The sequence below is a fragment of the Rhineura floridana genome, chromosome 11, assembly GCF_030035675.1.
Source record: "Rhineura floridana isolate rRhiFlo1 chromosome 11, rRhiFlo1.hap2, whole genome shotgun sequence".
NCBI lineage: Eukaryota > Metazoa > Chordata > Lepidosauria > Squamata > Rhineuridae > Rhineura > Rhineura floridana.
The window spans coordinates 22128447-22147024 of record NC_084490.1 but is presented as its reverse complement, the minus strand read 5'-3'; the positions used below and the strand labels follow the sequence as shown (position 1 = coordinate 22147024).

The 18578-nt window shown below is 42.4% G+C and overlaps 1 protein-coding gene across 4 annotated transcripts; it reads left to right on the top strand.

The window, feature by feature from the left end:
• The first annotated feature begins 1422 nt into the window (after positions 1-1422).
• On the top strand, positions 1423-11771 carry LOC133366247 (galanin peptides-like). Of its 4 annotated transcripts, none has more exons than XM_061589128.1 (5): positions 1423-1592; positions 2666-2746; positions 5455-5509; positions 8396-8521; positions 8619-9103. In XM_061589128.1, the coding sequence occupies exons 2-5, from the start codon at positions 2666-2668 to the stop codon at positions 8765-8767; spliced, it is 411 nt and encodes a 136-aa protein (XP_061445112.1). In that variant the 5' UTR covers positions 1423-1592; the 3' UTR covers positions 8768-9103. The 4 variants fall into 4 exon arrangements, with proteins under 4 accessions (XP_061445112.1, XP_061445113.1, XP_061445115.1 ...); XM_061589129.1 differs by lacking the exon at positions 1423-1592 and adding an exon at positions 11414-11771 and having other exon boundaries at positions 2562-2746; positions 8619-8693; XM_061589131.1 differs by lacking the exon at positions 1423-1592 and having other exon boundaries at positions 2562-2746; positions 8432-8521.
• The last annotated feature ends 6807 nt before the right edge of the window (positions 11772-18578 follow it).

Sequence of the window (18578 nt, the reverse complement as noted above, 5' to 3'; positions counted from 1 at the left end):
CTGCAGAGGGCGTGCGGCATCGAGAGATCCATCTTTACCAGATAGTGGTCTGACCATGACACAGGGGTAAAAGAATTAGCCCCCAACTTCAGCACACTACCCTCCCCCCCTGGGACAAATACAAGGTCAAGAGTATGACCGACTACATGGGTGGGCTCAGTATTACTAAGGCGCAGTTCCCAGGAAGTCGTGGTTTCCAGGAAATCCCGAGGAGCTCCCATGAGAGTGGTCTCAGCGTGTATGTTAAAGCCACCCAGAACTAACAGCTCTGGGGACAACATTTTAAAGTGATCCCCAACACATACTGTAAGTTCCCGGTGTTATGTGGGGAAAAAGTGTTAGTTTTGGCGCTCTATGGCAGTGGTTCCCAAACTTTTCCCCCATGGACCACTTGAAAATTGCTGAGGGTCTTGGTAGGCAACTTAATAATTTTTCTGCCAGTTGTAGCAATTGTAATATATACTATGTAATTTTTAAATGCATTTTAATTGCTTCTTTTTTCTTATATATTGTATTTTATTGTATTACAATTTGAATTTCATAAAATATAAGAAATAAAAGAAGCAATAAAATAAAATGCCATTAGCAATCAATATGAATATTTAATTTGATGGATGTGCCACCTCCCGTCTTCAACTACAAATCCACAGACACGTTGTGGACCATCTGAATGAAGCGTGTGGACCACCAGCGATCCACTGACCGCAATTTGAAATCTCTGCTCTTTGGCACCCTTTGCCACATAGCTCATTACTTCTCCCTCCATAGTGAACACAATAAGATCACATGGATCTATACAATCAACCTGATACTTCACAGTAAGCAGATTTATGCGAGATAGCGTTGAACAATGTTATGATAACCTATTGAACCACACAGGTCAATGCAGCCAGCCAGCTTGAGGCTCAGAGCATGACACGAGTAAAAATATGAAAGCCATTGTGGGGAGGGGGAATGCAAGCATGGAAGTGGGACAGGAGGTAATGAAATCAGCAAGTCAGTCCTAACTTAACTGCATGTACACGGGGTGCACATTATGCTAGAAAGCAGCAACCATTTTTGGCTTCTGGGTGCGTGTACATACGGCAGAACGTGCTTGTGTAAGATTTTCACAAATGTAGGTTTCATCATGTAGCATGCGAAGAGGCAGTATGATCTGTGAGTTCTCTGGGAGGACAGTGAGGTTGGAGAAGAGGAAGCAGGCCAGGGACTTTTGCTTTTCCCTGCCTCAAAAACAGGAAGCCAACTTGGAATGTGTGCATTTATCTATTACTTGCATGCTTGACCGTCCTCCAATTCACTTTGTGGAGCCAATTAGATCTAATTACACCCCCAATTTTCCACCCATTTTCTGACAAAGGATGGGAATAAATTGCACATTAAAAGAGATTGGTGAGTCTCTTTCTTCACCATTCAGTTGGAACTGAGGAGACCATTATAGTCAATTATACAGGCATCTCCCCCCACCCCACTGCATCTTTTGTCTGCGGAGTAATGACGCACCCAAACCTGTGCTTTCTTCCTCTATAAATCCTGGGTTCCCCCTGCTTTCTCGGGGATCAGACATCCAGGAACTGAAGACAGATTTCAAGGTATGAATCCCTCAAATCTATGATGGAAGTTTGGGATTCAAGGGTATTGATTTATGGTTTGGGATAGGAAACTGGCTTACAGACGTTTAAAAAGTTAAAAGAGGGTATGGCAGGGTTGTCAGCATTTACCAAGATGGGTTTTGTTGTTGTTATGTGCCTTCAAGTCAATTTCGACTTATGGTGACCCTATGAATCATGGTACAGGCAGAAATTCAACAGGTGCTTTTTGTGACATAAAGCAGTGATGGAAACATCTCCACCTGCTGGATTTTTGCATGTTATGCTGGTGTTAAAAGGCACATGAGTTAAAGAGAGTAATGGGTTGCCAGGCTCTAGGATGAAGAGAGGCATGCAGCTCCGTTATCTTTCGGGTAGGTACCATATACGTAGCTCAGTGGTAGAGCACATGTTTTTCATGTAGCACAGGGGAAGTTGCCCTATTTTAAGGTCATCCTGTGTGTTCATCTGTCACAGTGTTTCTGGCAGCGGTTCTTTATGATCTCAGGCAGAGACCTTTCCCATCACCTGGCATCTGACCATTTAACTTGAGATGCTAAGCTAAGGATTGAATCTGGGAACTTCATTGTGCAAAGCATGTGCTCTGAGCTATCGACAGTCTCATATGGATTTGCTCAGAGCGTAGTCCAGTGGGTGGAGCTGGAAAAGAAGGCAGCGGTGGTGCCTGTGGCGGCAGTGCGTGCGTGTGTGTGCGTGCATGTACGTGTAGACAGACAGCACTCTTTTCAAAGGGTTATAATTATAGGCATTGCCCCCTTGGTGTGCACATATATCCCACCACAGACCATAGTGACTGTGACTATGGTCTGTGGTCCAACAGGTTTTGTAGACTCCTTAGGGCTTCAAAAACCTGCACAACTGGTTTGATCAGAGATGACAGCAAGCACGTACATGCATGCATGGTATATACACCAGGGCACCAGTGTCTTTTATCACACTGCTTTGGACTCTCTCGAAAAGAAATGTCTGTCACCATCCTAGTATCCTGGATGGGGAAGGTGGTTTAGCAGGGGAACCAGAACTTTTCCTTGGTTTCTCTTCTGTCTTGCACACAGATGTGGAGCTCCCGGCCTGTGCTCTGCCTTTCTTTTCTGCTCTGTGGGCTGCTTGGAGAATGCTTTGGAACTGCTCTTGTGGTGAGTTTTAACACGTCCCCCCAAACCCACCCTTGCTAGAGAGCTTTCAGGACTTCACTTAGTTACTCCTCCCCTTCTCCACTGCATACACCTAGTGAAGGCTGGTGGCTCCAACGTCAGTGGGCAGTGAATCCACTCCGGATTTTAGTCCAAACTTTCAAGGAACTGTCCAAGTGCGCAGTACCTCCTTAAACGTTCAGACTAAAACCCGGAGCAGATTCACTGCCCCACTGGCATCGGAGCCACAAGCCTCCACTGCATACACCCCATGAATTTAAAGCCCATTCCCCTGTACCAAAGAATCCTTGGAACTGTAGTTTACCCTTAACAGAGCTACAATTCCCAGCGCCCTGAACAAAATATAGTTCCCAGGAGTCTTGGAGGGGCGAGTGTGTTTTAAATGTGCTTTAAGTTTGGGCCGGTCCTCACAGGTAGTAGAATGGACGGCCCCAATTCAGACTGATGCAGGTAACAGGGAACATTTATTTATTTATTTAGTTATTCATTACCATTTCATGTCAAAATGGGCTTCTAAATGGTTTACTAAGTGGGTTCCAGTTTTGATACAGGTAAAAAGAAACAAAATCTCCTTGCAGATAGAACACAAATGCATTAGTAAGAAATCCCAACCATTTGGTTTTATTTTGCTGGGGTTTTTTGATTTTCAAAAGTCTTATACAAAAACAGTTAAAGACAATAAATTGCCCCCCTCCTTCCAACCCCCCAATATACCTTTGAATTCCATTTCTCTTCCCATTTTCCCCCTTTTCACCAAAACAAATTTAAAGCTTATCTTCAGACAACAATTCCAACCCAAAGTTGTACATGTGATGATGGAGGATGCCAGTCCTGACTGTGCTCAGCTATAAAGGAAATAAATAAATGGATACCAGATTTCCAGAAAGTCTTCATGATTGCTTTGGCCATTCAGAATCTTGGCTAGGCCAGATATCTTAAGTTTTGCAGGAAAATTCATCCCCAGTGAAAATGGGGGGGAGGGGGGGATACTTTCCAGGGCAGGTGAATTTTGAAAATTGAAATCTTACCTTTAAGAAGTAGCCAAGAGTTTTTCCCCCTCTCAAAAAAAACCTTGCTATGGTTTCAAACAGCAGCTTGGCTGTTCTCAGCAGCTTCTGATTACTTTCTCGGAGGATAGAATGATCCTGGGAATGTTACTGGGAACAATCTCGGGGGTAGAGATGGGGATGAAATTTGATTCAGTTCACATTGAAGTCAAATATATGAAATATGCATTTTCCAAAATAACATGAGAACAGAACCACAGCCGTCCTCTGAAATTGGCACATATCCCAATTTTGCGACGCAGTTCTCCAACCAACCAATGTTTACAAAAATGTGTGTATTAGGGGAAAATGTGTATAATAATGAATAATGAAAATATTAGGAGAAATTGCTTGCAAAAATGTGTACATTAGTCCAAACGCACACAAAATCGAGTTTAGTAGGAGAAATTCTCACTAAAATGCTGAAGAATTTTCTTGAGGATTTTTTTAAATCACAAATTGCTGCAGAACTGAATTTAAGATTGGAAAAGTGAGAAACTGGGACAACTGAAATTGACAGATATTTCCATCTTTACTTGGTTATGTGTGTGCTTGCTTCACTTCCATCTCGGCCAACCTGCAAATATCACTGGGCTGAATATGTTGGCCCAGCAGCAGTAATTCCTTTTCTCAAGAAGTGCCAAATGTTATTGGTTCCAGACGTGTTTCGGCAAGGATTATTTCCTTCTTCAGGAGTTGATCCTGATACTGACAAGAGAGTTGTTCTCTCTCTTGTTTATCTGTGGTGAACAGTGTGTGTCCTGGCCCCTGGTTTCCAGCTCTAATGCTACCACCTCAGGATTAAAATGGCCACTAATGCATTGCTAAAAAAGAGGAAATGCAACACCAGAAAAGAGAGGATTTGCAAAAATAAAAATAGATTGCATATGCTAATATATATGTATAGATGCAAATTCAGAATTTACTATAATTGAAATAGATGTTAAATTATAACTTCATTTTTAATACAATACACGTCACCATCGCGGAAAAGAAGACTGTAACTTGGGCTCCTATTATTCACCATACATTTAAAGCACAATGAAAGCACATCCCCCTCCCAAAGGATCCTGGGAACGGTAGTTTATTAAGGGTGCTGGAAATTATAGCTCTGTGGGGGGTAAATTACAATTCCCAGGATTCTTTTTTTGAATGTTTGGTGTATACACAGACCCAGTGACCTGCATGCCTGCTCAGCCCTTGAACTGTGATAATGCCTGTTGCTTGCCTGGAAGGAAGATGGAGAGATGTGTATGTGAAAGTATAGTAGTATGATTATGTATTAAATTTGTATCCCACCTTTCCTACCAGTAGGAGCCCAGGGAGGCAAACAAAAACACTAAAAACACTATAAAACATCATAAAAGCAGACATTAAAATATATTAAGAAAGTAGAAACCTTTGGCTTTTGCATGGATGGAATCTAGCCTATTGCGCATGGGTAACAGTCACGTCCTTTGCTCTGCCCAATTTTGTTTCTAGCACCACCCACTGTTGCCTCTGGCCATTCCCACTAGTGGCATTCCCTCCCCGGTTCCTCATGGTGAGTGAATGCAGCCCTCGGACTGAGAAGGATTCCCCACCCCTGGGCTAAGCAATGGCAGGGTCAGTTTAATGGGACTTTTCCTGTTGTTGCATGTGCAGCCCAAGGACAAACGCGGTTGGACCCTGAACAGCGCTGGATACCTGCTAGGACCCCGTAAGTAAAATTGGGATTGGGTTGACTTGAGAATGATATGGCCAAAGTGCAAGGGAAGGACAAAATCATATTTAACGCTGGACTTACACTTGCCTTATGCAATGGTTCCTACTTCTGAGCAGACATGCATAAGATTGCACTGCAGGGTCTATGCCACAAGTGTGTGGAAGGGAGGTATCACCTCTTGCCATGGGGTGACCAGATCTCATTGGTGAAGAGCCCCGCTGCATCAGGCCAGTGGCCCATCTAGTCCAGCATCCTGTTGTCACAGTGCCCAACCAGATGCCCATGGGACACCCGAACCTGAGTGCAACAGCAATTCTCCTCACTTGCAATTCCCAGCAACTGGTATTCCTCAGTTGCATACTGCTCCAACAGAGGAGGCAGATTGGAAAGTGTACTCCCTGCTCAAATAAAGTTTTACAGTCTTCCTAGCACTTCAAAAAACCTGCAAAGCCTGTTTGATTAGAGAGGATGGTTGGACAAAATACACTAGCGTGCACGCTGTAGGCAGCAATGCCTTTAGCACATCACCTTCAGCTCTCAGAGAAACATTTCTGTCTCCGCTGGATCATCGTCATAAATGCAGTAGTTAAGATTGCCGCCTACCAGGCCTGGCAAGAGCATGCACCACCCATGGGCTGCTGTTGGAACTCCAACCTGACACCTCTCCTAGGCTGCTCAAATGGAGCAGTTGGGCCTGAGCTACCATTTTAATTCCCTACAACGTCTCTGATGTAGCAAGGCATGGGAAGGACTGTAGCTGAGTGGTAGAGCACCTGCTTGGAATGCAGAAGGTCCCTGGTTCAAACCCCAACAGCACCCCTCTCTGGAGAGCCTCTGCCAGTCAGTGCAGACAATACTGAGCTAGATGGACCAATGGTCTGACTTGGAAGGATGGGGGAGAAATTTGGATCGGTTAGGCTTTTAATGCAAACCAACCTACTTGATTCACACTTTTGAAAACAGTATGTCAACCCGAGCACAGCTATCCTTTGAAATTTGCAATTCTCCAAATTGTGTGATGCAGTTCTCCAACCACATAATGAGTACAAAAACACGTGCACAAAAGTGCATATATCAGTCAAAGAAATATATAAAACCCATTCTGAAAATTCTGAAATTACTGGCTAAAATGTCAGGTGAAATTGCATTCAAAAATGTGCAGAAATATGCTGTCAAATTTTCATGAGGACCTTTAAAAAAGCAACTGCAAATTGATGCAGAAATGCAGGGAACTGAACTGAAGACTGGAAAAATGAGAGAAACCATAATTGATAGATTTGTCTGTGCTCCCTACTGACTTTGCATAAGGCAGCTTTCTGTGTTCCTGTTGCCCAGAGCAGACTAGTGCTGCTGCACTCTTGTCCTTCTTGTAACCTCACAATTTTAGTTCTCTCAGTTTTTCATTTTTCTATTCTCCACATTTGGTTCTCCCCATTTCTATAGCCATTTGTGGTTGTGTGTGTTTTTTAAAAATCCTCATGAAAATTCTTCAGCATTTTAGTGTGAATTTCTCCTAATAAATACTGGAATTTCTCCAATGAAGGGCCTCCAGTGATCTCAGGAGGGAATGGTACTAGCTTAGTGGGGTACCACAGGGTTTGATTCTGGGTCCAGCGCTCATCAACATTTTTGTCAAAGACTTGGATGAGGAGGTACAGGGAATGTTTATCAAATTTGCAGATGATACAAAATTGGGAAGGATAGCTAATACCCTGGAGGTCAGAAACAAAATTCAAAGGGATCTTGATAGGATGAAGCATTGAGCTGAAAACAACAGAATGAAATTTAACAGGGATAAGTGCAAAGTTCTACACCTAGGAAAAAGAAATCAAAGGCACAGTTATAAGATGGGGGACACTTGGCTAAGCAATTCTACATGAAAGAAGGATCTTGGAATTGTGGTTGATCCCAAGCTGAATATAAGTCAACAGAGCGATGTGGTTGCAAAAAAAGGCAAATGCTATTTTAGGCTGCATTCACAGATGTTTAGTTTCCAAATCGGGCGAAGTACTAGCTCTGCTCTGGCCTCCGCTTCTACATCTATAATAGGGGGTTAATGACACTGGACTACCATATAGGGTTGCAGTATAGGTTACTGAGATAATGGCCTGCTTCTCACATAATGTTAGGTTATGATTTGTTTAGCGAACGTGTGGTTTGTTTCAATGACTGAACCCAGCCCAGCAGACTAACTATGGTTTGTTTTCTAGCAACAAATCATGATGTGAAGCCATGGTTTGTTGTTGGCTAATGAGCCATAGTTCATTTTAATTATGGTTTGGCACGATGCCCTAACCCACCAGCTTTGCTTTGCCATGGTTGTTTGGCTACCCATCCCAGATACTCACCAAGCTACAGAGGCAAGAGCAGATGGAAAACAACCCAAGCTTTGGAGAAACAAGCTATGGCTTGTTTACTTGCTTATAAAATGGCTTGTGGTTTGTTGAACAAATCATGGCTAGTTGAGCAAACTATGGCTAAAGCAATAATGGCTTAGCGATATGTGCAAACACAGCCAATGCATGTAAAGCTTTTCAAACGTGCAATTCTACTGTATATTATTATTACTCTACAACACAGCAATTTCAGATTGGGTTTGACCAAGCAAGTTGTGCTATCCATTCTGTTTCTATATAGTTTTCTATAGTGTAATCCAGACAGCCAGTAACAGAAGTTAAATCTGCACAAGTTACTAGTCCACTTACCCTCCCATATCTATGCTAGTTATTTTGTGACACACTGATAGCACAAGAGAAAAGAACCAGTCCCCCAATTTATGAACACTTCATTCCTGGTCACTATGATTCTTCTGGGCCACTAGCCAAGTGGCTCTTTTGAAGCCTGGTGTAATGCATATTTTTTCCCCCATGTAACCTGCAGCACTTCTCCCCTTCCACTCTCCTCTCCCCAAAGCAGATGCTCACCAGACACTGTCCAATAAAGGAGGCCTGGGTGGTAAGCGAGATGCTATGGAGGACTTGTATTCTCTAGGGCAGGATTCCTTGGGTGAGCATAGCAACCTTTAATTGACTCCTCTCTGTCCTCTCCCTGGATTCTCCGTTGCATTGCCTTTCTCCCTTAACTCAATTTCTTTGCCTTTCAGTGCATGCTGTGCACTCCTCAGATGACAGCATCTTCCAACACCTGATGGATTTTCTCTCCTACCTGAACCTCCAAGGTGCGGACAGATGCCAGGTTCTCTGGGAGCAGAGGGTGTTTCTAGGGATAGTAAGATGGGAAACCTGGTTCTGAATCTTCTCAGGCGAAGGACCATAGGTCAGGGTGCCTCCAGTCCAGATGACCAGTATTTGGGAGGAGGAATTCAGGCACATACCAGAATTTTAGGTTTGCAGATTTAAAGCAAATTAGGGGGCTCTATTGCCTTTGTGCAACAAGTCCAATTTGGAAAAAAAGAAAGAAAAGAAATAGACTATTTGTAGTTAGGAAAGTGATGGGGAAATGCACTGAGGAGTGTGGAATGAGCAAATGATTAACAGAAGAGGTCTAAGCACCCTACAAGCAAATCAGGGTAAAGACAGAATGAATGCTCCTCATTGTATATATAACCTCCTTTGTAAACAAAACAGAACGAATGCTCAATAAAATGTGGATATAATGTCTGTGTAAACTTTTTGAAACAAATGCTATTGGAGGGCGCTGATTCACAGGGTCGCCGTAAGTCGTAATTCACTTGAAGGCACATAACAACAACAAAGCTTTGTGAAAGCAAACCAGGGTGAATGCTCAACAAATAGGTTGTCTGGAGGAGTCCTCAGTAGCAGAGGCAATGATTTGCATGAAGAAGGATCCAGGTTCAGTCCCCTGCATCTCTGCTTAAACAGGGGGTACTTCCAAACAGCCCGTGTATTGAGCATTCATCCTGATTTGTTTTCAGGGAGGTTAGATGATGTTGGGCCAAGCAAATGTTATCCCACACTTTCCAGTGTATTTTCCTATCACTTTCCTCATTGCAAACAGTCCAGTTTTGCCAGGGGGGCGGGGCGGGCAGGGAAGCGGCTTTGTCTTACAAGAGGTCCCAATCAGTTATCATAGAATCGTAGAGTTGGAAGGGCCCTGTATGGCCACTGAGTCCAACCCTCTGCTCAATGCAGGAATCCAAGCTGAAGCATACCCAACAGAGGGCTGTCCAGCTGCTTCTTGAATGCTTCATGAATGCACAAGGAAAGGGGCATTTGGAGAAGCTCCAAGTAGAAACACCTTTGGCTTGACCTCTGGGCTAAATGGATACACTGTCCAGCCTGGTATAGGGACTCTTCCTACAGGAGGGGAATAGATTTTTGTAGTTTTTTAGATGGTAGTGGGTACAATTTCACTTCAACATCTGGCCCGCCTGCACTCCTGTGTCTGGAGGCACTCCTGCTCATTCTGCTGAGTGGGGATCCTGGACCCTTCTCAGAGGGCAAACAAAAGACTTGGATAGCCCACTACAGTTAATCAATGGCCACATCCACATCATACACTTAAAGCATTCTTATACCACTTTAAGCTGTCATGGCGCCCCCCCCCCCAAGAATCCTGGGAGCTGTAGTTTAACAACCAATCCCTCTTCCCGAGGAACTCTGGGAATTGTAGCTCTGTGAAGGGAAGAAGGGTCTCCTATATACTGTCAGCACCCTTAACAAACTGCGGGTCCCAGGATTCTTTGGGGGGCGCCATGACTATTAAACTGGTGTAAGTGTGCCTTAAATGTGTTGTGCGGATGTAGCCAATGTTTGTAGGAGCATACATCTGCCCTTTTGGCAATTGGCATTAACACAAAAATGAAGACGACTCCCATAAAAAAGAAAACTAGATCCTGAACGACCCACTCCTTGGAGATGAGACAGCATGCCAGGATGGCAGTCACATAAAACATTCCAGAAGAATTCAGAACAGAAATACCTAAGTAGTAATGCTGTAAGTATGGTGTGCTTGCGCACGTGCACATTTAGACCTATTAGACCTATATTTTAAGGATGGAATGAACTGTCAATTTTGGTGCTCTAAGTTTCTCATTCTTCTAATCTTAAATTCAGTTCTCCACATTTCTCAGCAATTTGTGATTTTTTTAAAAAAAATCCTCATGAAAATTCTTTAGCATTTTTACAAGCAGTTTATCCTACTAAATACATTTTTGTATGCAGTTTTGACTAATGTACACATTTTTGCAAGCAATTTATCCTCCGTGGCGCAGAGTGGTAAGCGGCGGTAACACAGCTGAAGCTCTGCTCACGGCCGGAGTTCAATTCCAACGGAAGGAGGAAGTCGAATCTCCGGTAAAAGGGGTCGAGGTCCACTCAGCCTTCCATCCATCCGTGGTCGGTAAAATGACTACCTGGCATATGCTTGGGGGGTAAAGAAAGGCCGGGGAATGAACTGGCAATCCCACCCCATATATATGGTCTGCCTAGTAAAAGTCGCAAGACGTCACCCTAAGAGTCAGAAACGACTCGCACTACAAGTGCGGGGACACCTTTACCTTTTAATGCATGGTTATTTTCACCAAAATATTCATTTTGCACACACTTTCTACTAATACATGCATTTTTGTAAACATTGGTTGGAGAACTGCATCGCAAAAGTCAGATAAGTGTGAATTTTGAAGGACGGCCGTGTTTCAGTTCCCATACCATCTTTAGTGCAGGAAAGAGAAAACTTGAGCCTTCCAGATATTGCTGGACTACAGCTGCCATCATCCCTAACCAATGGTCACACTGGCTGGGGCTGATGAGAGTTAGAGTCCAACAAGATCTGGAGGGCCTCACAGGTTTCCCCAGATCTGCTTTGGAACAAGGAATGCTAGGAGCCAGGGATATCTGAGAGCTATGTGGAGAGCTGAATGGGGTAATTGGGCCGGGAACCTGAAGACTCAAATCTCTGTTCCATTTTCTTTTGCAGATCAAAGAGCTGTTTCGCACCTGCCCCTCCCCCTGTCGGAGGAGTCCATGCAACAGTAGCGTCCTGGCTGTCAACCTGTGCCCTTCGGAGCTGCTTGCTGGTGCCGCTGCGCCACTCACCCCTCCCCATTTCGCACACATACAGACTTTTGCTGTGCTCTGAGATAGACAGTCATGCCAATTGGTTCTGATGCCACACGCTACCGTGCCCATTGCCCAGCCACTGAAGAGCTCTCTAATAGGCTCCCAAACCTTTCCCTCCAGAGAATTGCCATGCACTGTGCTAGGTTACTGTATTGTTTTTAATTGTATTTGTATTGCTTCTTTTATTTCTTATATGTTGTATGTATTTTATTGCTTCACAATTTGAATGCCATAGATGCAATATATAAGATCTTACAAAAGCAATAAAAATATAATTAAACATCAATATGAATATTTAACGCAATGGACATGCCTCTCACTATGTCTTTCTGACTCCTAATCTTCTCTACTCCTTTCAAGTGCCTCCCCACCCCCAACGCTTCTGGTCTGTCCTGCTTACCTTGCAGGTGGACCGCTGGCTTCATAGAATGGCACAGCAGCTGCTGCGCCCACTGTTCACAGCCACTGCGCTCGCCTTTCCTCATCGACATGTCACGGACCGCCTGAGTGAAGCTTGCAGTTCACTGGTGGTCCATGGACCACAGTTTAGGAACCCCTGCTCTAGAGAACCCTCCTCCCCCTGCCTGTGCTGCTGTCCACAGAGATATACACACAAAGAAGTTCAATCCCCATCACCATTATACCCATATGATCCTTTGTAGGCAGGCACACACATGCATATATGCACGGACATTTGTGCATGTATTCATTTGGAGCAGGAAAAGAGCACATAAGTTTGCAAAGGAGGGCATGGGGCATTGAAATGTAAATGGACACACAACAACATCTGCCAGGAACTCCCGTGCACATGCCTGGTGCTGCACGCTTGCCCTGTCATGCTCATGAACCTGGATGGGAATAGCTGTAGCTCAGTGATAGGACACATGCTTTCCATGCAGAATGCACAAATGTAACCTTCTTTTCAAAGCCTAATTGTTGCTGAGTGGCGGGCAGCAGAAGAGAGAAAGGGTGAAAGGGAGCTCTGCTAGCTAATATGGCCAGTTAATAGTTGTGTAGAAGCTCCCTGTTCTGAAATCCCTCTTTTACACATAACTGTTGAAGGTGCAGAAGCCCTGTCCTCATTTTTACTACCATACTGATGGCTCTGACCTCACCCACCAATGACTCTAGCTTTATCTGCCCATGGAGTGAAGCCCCGGGGAGATTTTGCAGCCTTCAACTTCAAAGACAAAAAAAAGGCTCCACACCTCTGCACTAGATCAAACACCCACCCACTAGAGGCTGGTCCAGTAGGGGAAGTGGGGCACTGCTCAACCAACCTCAACCTGCCAGCATCTAGTCACCACCTGGTGGCCTTCTTTCTTGAAACCAGTCCGGTGGATGGTATTGACTATCAGCTTCCTCCTCCTCCTTAGGCAGGGAACCAGATGGGAGACAAAACTAGTACCAGTTGACTCTGTCTGCCATTGGCTCTGGCTCCACCTACTGTTGGGCTTCCTGCCTTCCGCCCCACCAATTGGAATGTACACCAGCCACCACTGCACACACCCATCTACTGGCTCCCTGTAGGTGCCTCCTCCCCCCGTTGCTACGTTTTCACTCTGAATAAACCAATTAATCCTGCTTACAGAACAGAGAGACCAGAATGAGGGGCTGCAGTTGTGCACCAAGAGACTTGACAGCAGGAGCAAGAAAGAGACCCTGTCAATGGACTGACTGAATAAACTTTTCTAAATTGCTCGCCTCTAGCATTGAGGTCTTTGATCGGCACAGTTCCAGGGGAAATGGGGCCTAGCATCTACAGAGGATGCTTCATATTGTTGCCATTTTGCAGATGGGATTCAATCACATACTGGGAAATTCAGCTTGGGCAATTAAAGCTGCTTTGACACTCTTGCAACAAACGCATTCACACACACACCCAATCGACCTTTTGGCATTAAGGAAAGTGATGGGGAAATGCACTGGAAAGTTTGGGATAACATTTGCTTGATGCAACATCATATAATATCCCTGCAAACAAATTGAAATGAATGCCCAATAAATAGCCAACATTGTCACCTAAACTCCCTGCAAAATTTGTAGAAGCCAATCAGGATGAACACTCAATTAACAGGTTGTCTGCAAGCATCATGAGGGTGCCTCAAGGCTGTTGCTATTTTGGGATGGGATTCAATCACTAACTTAGGCAAATTCAGGTTGTGCAATGTTGATCTGGAGGTGCATGCACGTGAGTGAAGGAGTAACAGGGTAAACCATTAGTTCCACTCATCCAATGCTCTTTTCAAGCCGCTTTTGCACCACCAAGGGATGAATTTAGCCCCCCAAAAAGGGGTTAGAGCTGTGGGAAGCTCTCCTGACATGCTATAGACGTTTAAAAAAGAAAATACTTACAGCTTTGGTCTCTGCCTCCATAAGTGGCAAAGCGCAGGAGAGGAAGGACTGGAACCAGTGCTGTCAAAATGGCGTCGAAAACGCTCAAAACAGTGAGAGAAGATCAATTGCAAGTATTAACCCGCGACAGGGACAATGATCCATTTGCCTCACAAACTGCATCTGAAATTGCATCCCTTCAAAGTTCTTTATTGAAAAATGGGATGATAGTTTTAAGCTACTAGATGAAAAAAATCTTGTCTCTAGCAAACAAAATGGAGGACACTGCTAGAATAGCAAATGATGCGTTAGAGCTGGGAATCCAACACACTGATGTATTGTTCTCTTAAGCAGGGTGGGTGATCAGGAGAATCAGGGCCATCACAAGAATCTTAGGATTCGTGGGATTGGAGAATGGCCAGATCATAAGGATGTTACCCAGTTCCTAATAGACTGGTGGCAATATTAATACCAGAGGTGGGCATCACTGATTCTGATGCACATCAGAGCTTGGGCTATCATCCTAAAAATAATGCCCTCCCCAAGAGACATTGTGGTTGCTTTTTATAATTTTGCTAAGAAAGAAGCACTTCTTAAAGCGATATGGGAAGAAGGTCAGATTGAATTTGAAGGTAATTCGGTGCTTTTCCTACAAGATTTGAGTGCAGAAACCTTATGTTGTTGCAAATCATTTCATCCTGCCACTGATTTACTGCATACAGTGGGCATCAAATATCGATGGGGCTTTCTGTTTGCCCTGATTGTGGAAGCTGATGGCATTCAGCACAGAGCAGTGAACAAGAAGGAAGTGGTGAGCTTATTGGCTCTGTTCAATTTAACATCACCTTGGGAAGAAGAGGATCTTGAATCTGATGACCTTATTAACATGGTCCTTGCAGGGGAGGATTGGAAATCCTTTCCTCAAGCTACTAAAAGCAGAAGACGTCAGAGAGGGGAAATGTCTAATCCCAATTCTCAGAGAGCGATGAGAGCGACATCCATGAGGAAGAAATGAAGGGCACTGGAGACTATAATGGATACACCATAATAATAAATCATCAGAAGAATGGGTTGATAAAAGGAATAATTCATTGAATTCAATTTAGTTCATCTTCTGTTACCATCGTACTTTATCAATGTGTGTCTCTTACAATTTTCCACCCTGATAATATGGAATAAGGACATTTGGGCGCAAAAGGTTTTGACTGTGTTATATTCAATTAAATAAGGGTTAGCGGATTCAGAACATTCCTGTAAGATAATTTTTATTATAAGCAACTTTAACTTTGTATAGGAATATAACACTCTTGCAGGCTGTATAAAGGCTTGAAATTTTGGGCAACTAAGAACAGGGCTGCCTCAGGCAAAACCTGTAAGCAAAGAGTTTCTGTCTTTAGTTAGGTAGGCATGGGGGTTATATGTTGAGGGGAAAGCTGAGGTTCATTTGGGGATTACAGGGTCACTTCTCAGAGGTTTACAAGCATACACAGCATAATGTAGAATTAGTTCATGTTAGTTGGATTATTGTAAATTTAACATGGGAGGCACAGGTGAGCATAATGGGTCTGTTATATATTATATATGTCTGAGTTTTTTGTGTTGACACTGAATGCCAGGGGTTTAGGAGATGTCATTAAGCAACGGAGGGTTTCTGATTACATCAGGACTTGGAAACCTTCTGTCATATTTTTACAGGAAATTTATAAGCCAAATATAAAGAGTCGTCTGTTTTCACATAATTATTTTGGTTTGCAATTTCTGGCTCCGGGAGATAATCATTCCAGGGTCATGGGTATTATATTTGCTAAATCAGTGTATTCTCAAGTTCAAAAACAACACATAGATGCAGAAGGTAGATATCTTTTTATTTCAGCGCTGATACATAATCGTACTTTTACATTTGCACCAATTTATTCTCCTAATACTAACCAATTTAATTTTCTGGCCAGAACACTAAGCTTCATAAATTTGCAGTAAGTGAACTTATAGTTAGCGGGGATCTGAACTTGATATGGACCACAATATGGATAGAAGTGTGGGATAACAATCATCTTATAGGAAGAGTAATTCCTCCATGTTTAATTTGTTACACTGTCATGGGTTAATAGATGCCTGGCGACATGCCAATATGGGAATTAAAGACTACACTTATCATTCTTCCAGATTTAATTTATTTTCACACTTACATTATATCCTCTTATCCTCTAACAGTATCTGGTATTATTAGAGCTGATATATTTCCCAGACTAGTTTCTGATCACTCAGCAGTAGGGGTGACTGTTACATTTTTTCCATGCAACCCATACACACCCATGTGGAGGATTGATCCATCTCTTCTTTCAAATCGATCAATCTCTAAAACATTACAGGACAAACTGGTGGAATATTTTAAAATAAATATCACCCCAGAAATCAGCTATAATGTTATCTGAGACACCATGAAAGCCACCATGAGAGGGAACTGTATAGCTGAAGCAGTTAAAAGAAAACATTGCATTCATCCTATTAAAACTCAGCTGTTAAAAGAGGTGGAGTTATTAGAAATTCAACATAAAAAGGCTCTAATACTGTATTCAATGAGTTTCAAAAAAAAGAAAAGAATTGGAAGCGCAAGATTCCACTAAAATAGGAAGTCTATCTGGTATACTAAACAAAAATATTACGAATTGAGTAATAAAAACTCTAAATTGCTAGCTCATGCCCTTAAGAAACATCAAACATCTTCACAAATTTTGGCAATATCCCATCAGGATAAAAAAAAAGTATGATGCTAGAGAAATCAATAGACGCTTTGCAGAAATTTATAAAGGATTATATAGCACCACGTCTACCAGGGTAGAAGATATCAAAGCATATCTTCTTAGTTTCTCTCCTCCTACACTCTCAAATGGTCAGAAACAAATTTTAAATCAAAACATCTCAGAAGAAGAAATATCTGCTGCAATTAAAGGGCTCAAACATAATAAAGCTCTGGGGCCAGATGGACTCAGTAGCTCCTGTTTTAAAAGTTTCAGGGAAACATTAACCCCACATCTTGCTCATTTATTTAATCATATTTGGGCTAGGGGAGTTATTCCAGATTCTGGGAGGTCATCTTGTATAGTAGTCATTCCTAAGCCGAATAAAGACAGGTTGAAAGTAGAATCCTACTGGCCAATAAATCTTCTAAATCAGGATCAAAAATTATTCACAGCTGTTATAGCAGCCAGACTTAACTCAATTATAACTGATTTGGTCCATGTGGACATATATTAGACCCCTTAGATGACTCCTTAATGTTATACATCATGCCAGACTTTCAAAAAAATCACTGGGAGTATTGTCCTTAGACAATAAAGCCTTTGATTATTTGAATTGGGATTACTTAAAAAGGGTTCTGGAAAAATATCAGTTAGGAGAAGCGGTGTTAAATGTGATAGACTGATTATGTAATAAGACTACTGCTGTAATTCGAACTAACAATATAGACTCTGATCCGACAATAATACAATGGGGTACAAAACAAGGGTGTTGCTTATCACCATTACTCTTTGCTCTCGCCTTAGAACCTCTAGCAAGGAAGTTACGGTTACATGATAGAATTATGGGTTATCGGGGAGAGTCAGAAAGGGAAGAACACATTAAATTTATATGCTGATGATATGACATTAATGTAGGGGAATCCTTCTCAAGCAGCCCCGGACCTTAAACTGGTGTTGGATAGTTTTGCACTAATATCAGGGCTTAAGGTTAATTTTGACAAATCCACTATAACTTTCTTCCATACATACCCAAGGGACCATTATTGGTTCACAAACTCTTAGGAGTTAACATATGTAATTCTGCTTTCAGATACTTGGGAATCTTAATTCCTAATTTTTTTCAAAATTATTTTTATTAATTACCGTCCATTATTACACAGAATGTATATGGATTTAAAAAACTGGAAAAAAACTCAAATTATCCACCTTAGGTCGCAATGCTGCTATACGTATGAAAATAATACCCAGATTCCTTTATTTGTTTCAAGTTCTCCCCCTGCTTATTAATTACAATACTATCTGTAGGTGGCAGAACAATATAAATATGTTTATTTTTCAGAATAAAAAACCAAGCGTAGCCTTGTCCTCATTTTATACGCATGTAAGTTGGGAGGTTGGGGGCTTCCTAATTTATATTCATATTATGTTGCATTTCATTTTAGACAACTGGGATTTATAATAATGAGAGCAAAAAAGTCTTGGATAAGATTAGAGGAATTAATGGTATCATCAGACAAATTGTGGATTACTCCATTTCTACCAATTCATAACACTTGGCTAAAGACTATTACAAATCCCTTCACAAAAGCTACCTTTACTATCTGGAAATCTTGGCAAGCCAAATTATCTCCGGTATATTCATCTCTGTCTCCTTTCCAGGCTTATCGAAACGTTGGTGATGAATATTTTTAAAAATACATGGGGAAATGGGAAGAGAAAGGTTACTTTTGCCTCAGAGACTTTTTCTCCCAGGGGCATCCAGTGTCTCTACAACAATTAAAGGTTGATATTCCGTTATGGGATTTGGACTGGTTGCACACACACCAGTTGGAATGCACACTGAGAGACCCTCAGGTCAAAATATACACCACAAAAGATGCTACGCCTTTTGAAAAGGTTTTATTAGACAAAGGTTGTAATGGAAAGGATCTGGTATCTAGGGTATAT

Excerpts from the sequence above, each read along its gene's own strand:
- LOC133366247 (XM_061589128.1), top strand. The coding sequence starts at position 2,666 with ATGTGGAGCTCCCGGCCTGTGCTCTGCCTTTCTTTTCTGCTCTGTGGG. Across the intron at positions 5,510-8,395 it reads TGGATACCTGCTAGGACCCC|CACTTCTCCCCTTCCACTCT; the intron begins GTAAGTAAAATT and ends TGTAACCTGCAG. Across the intron at positions 8,522-8,618 it reads TCTAGGGCAGGATTCCTTGG|TGCATGCTGTGCACTCCTCA; the intron begins GTGAGCATAGCA and ends TTTGCCTTTCAG.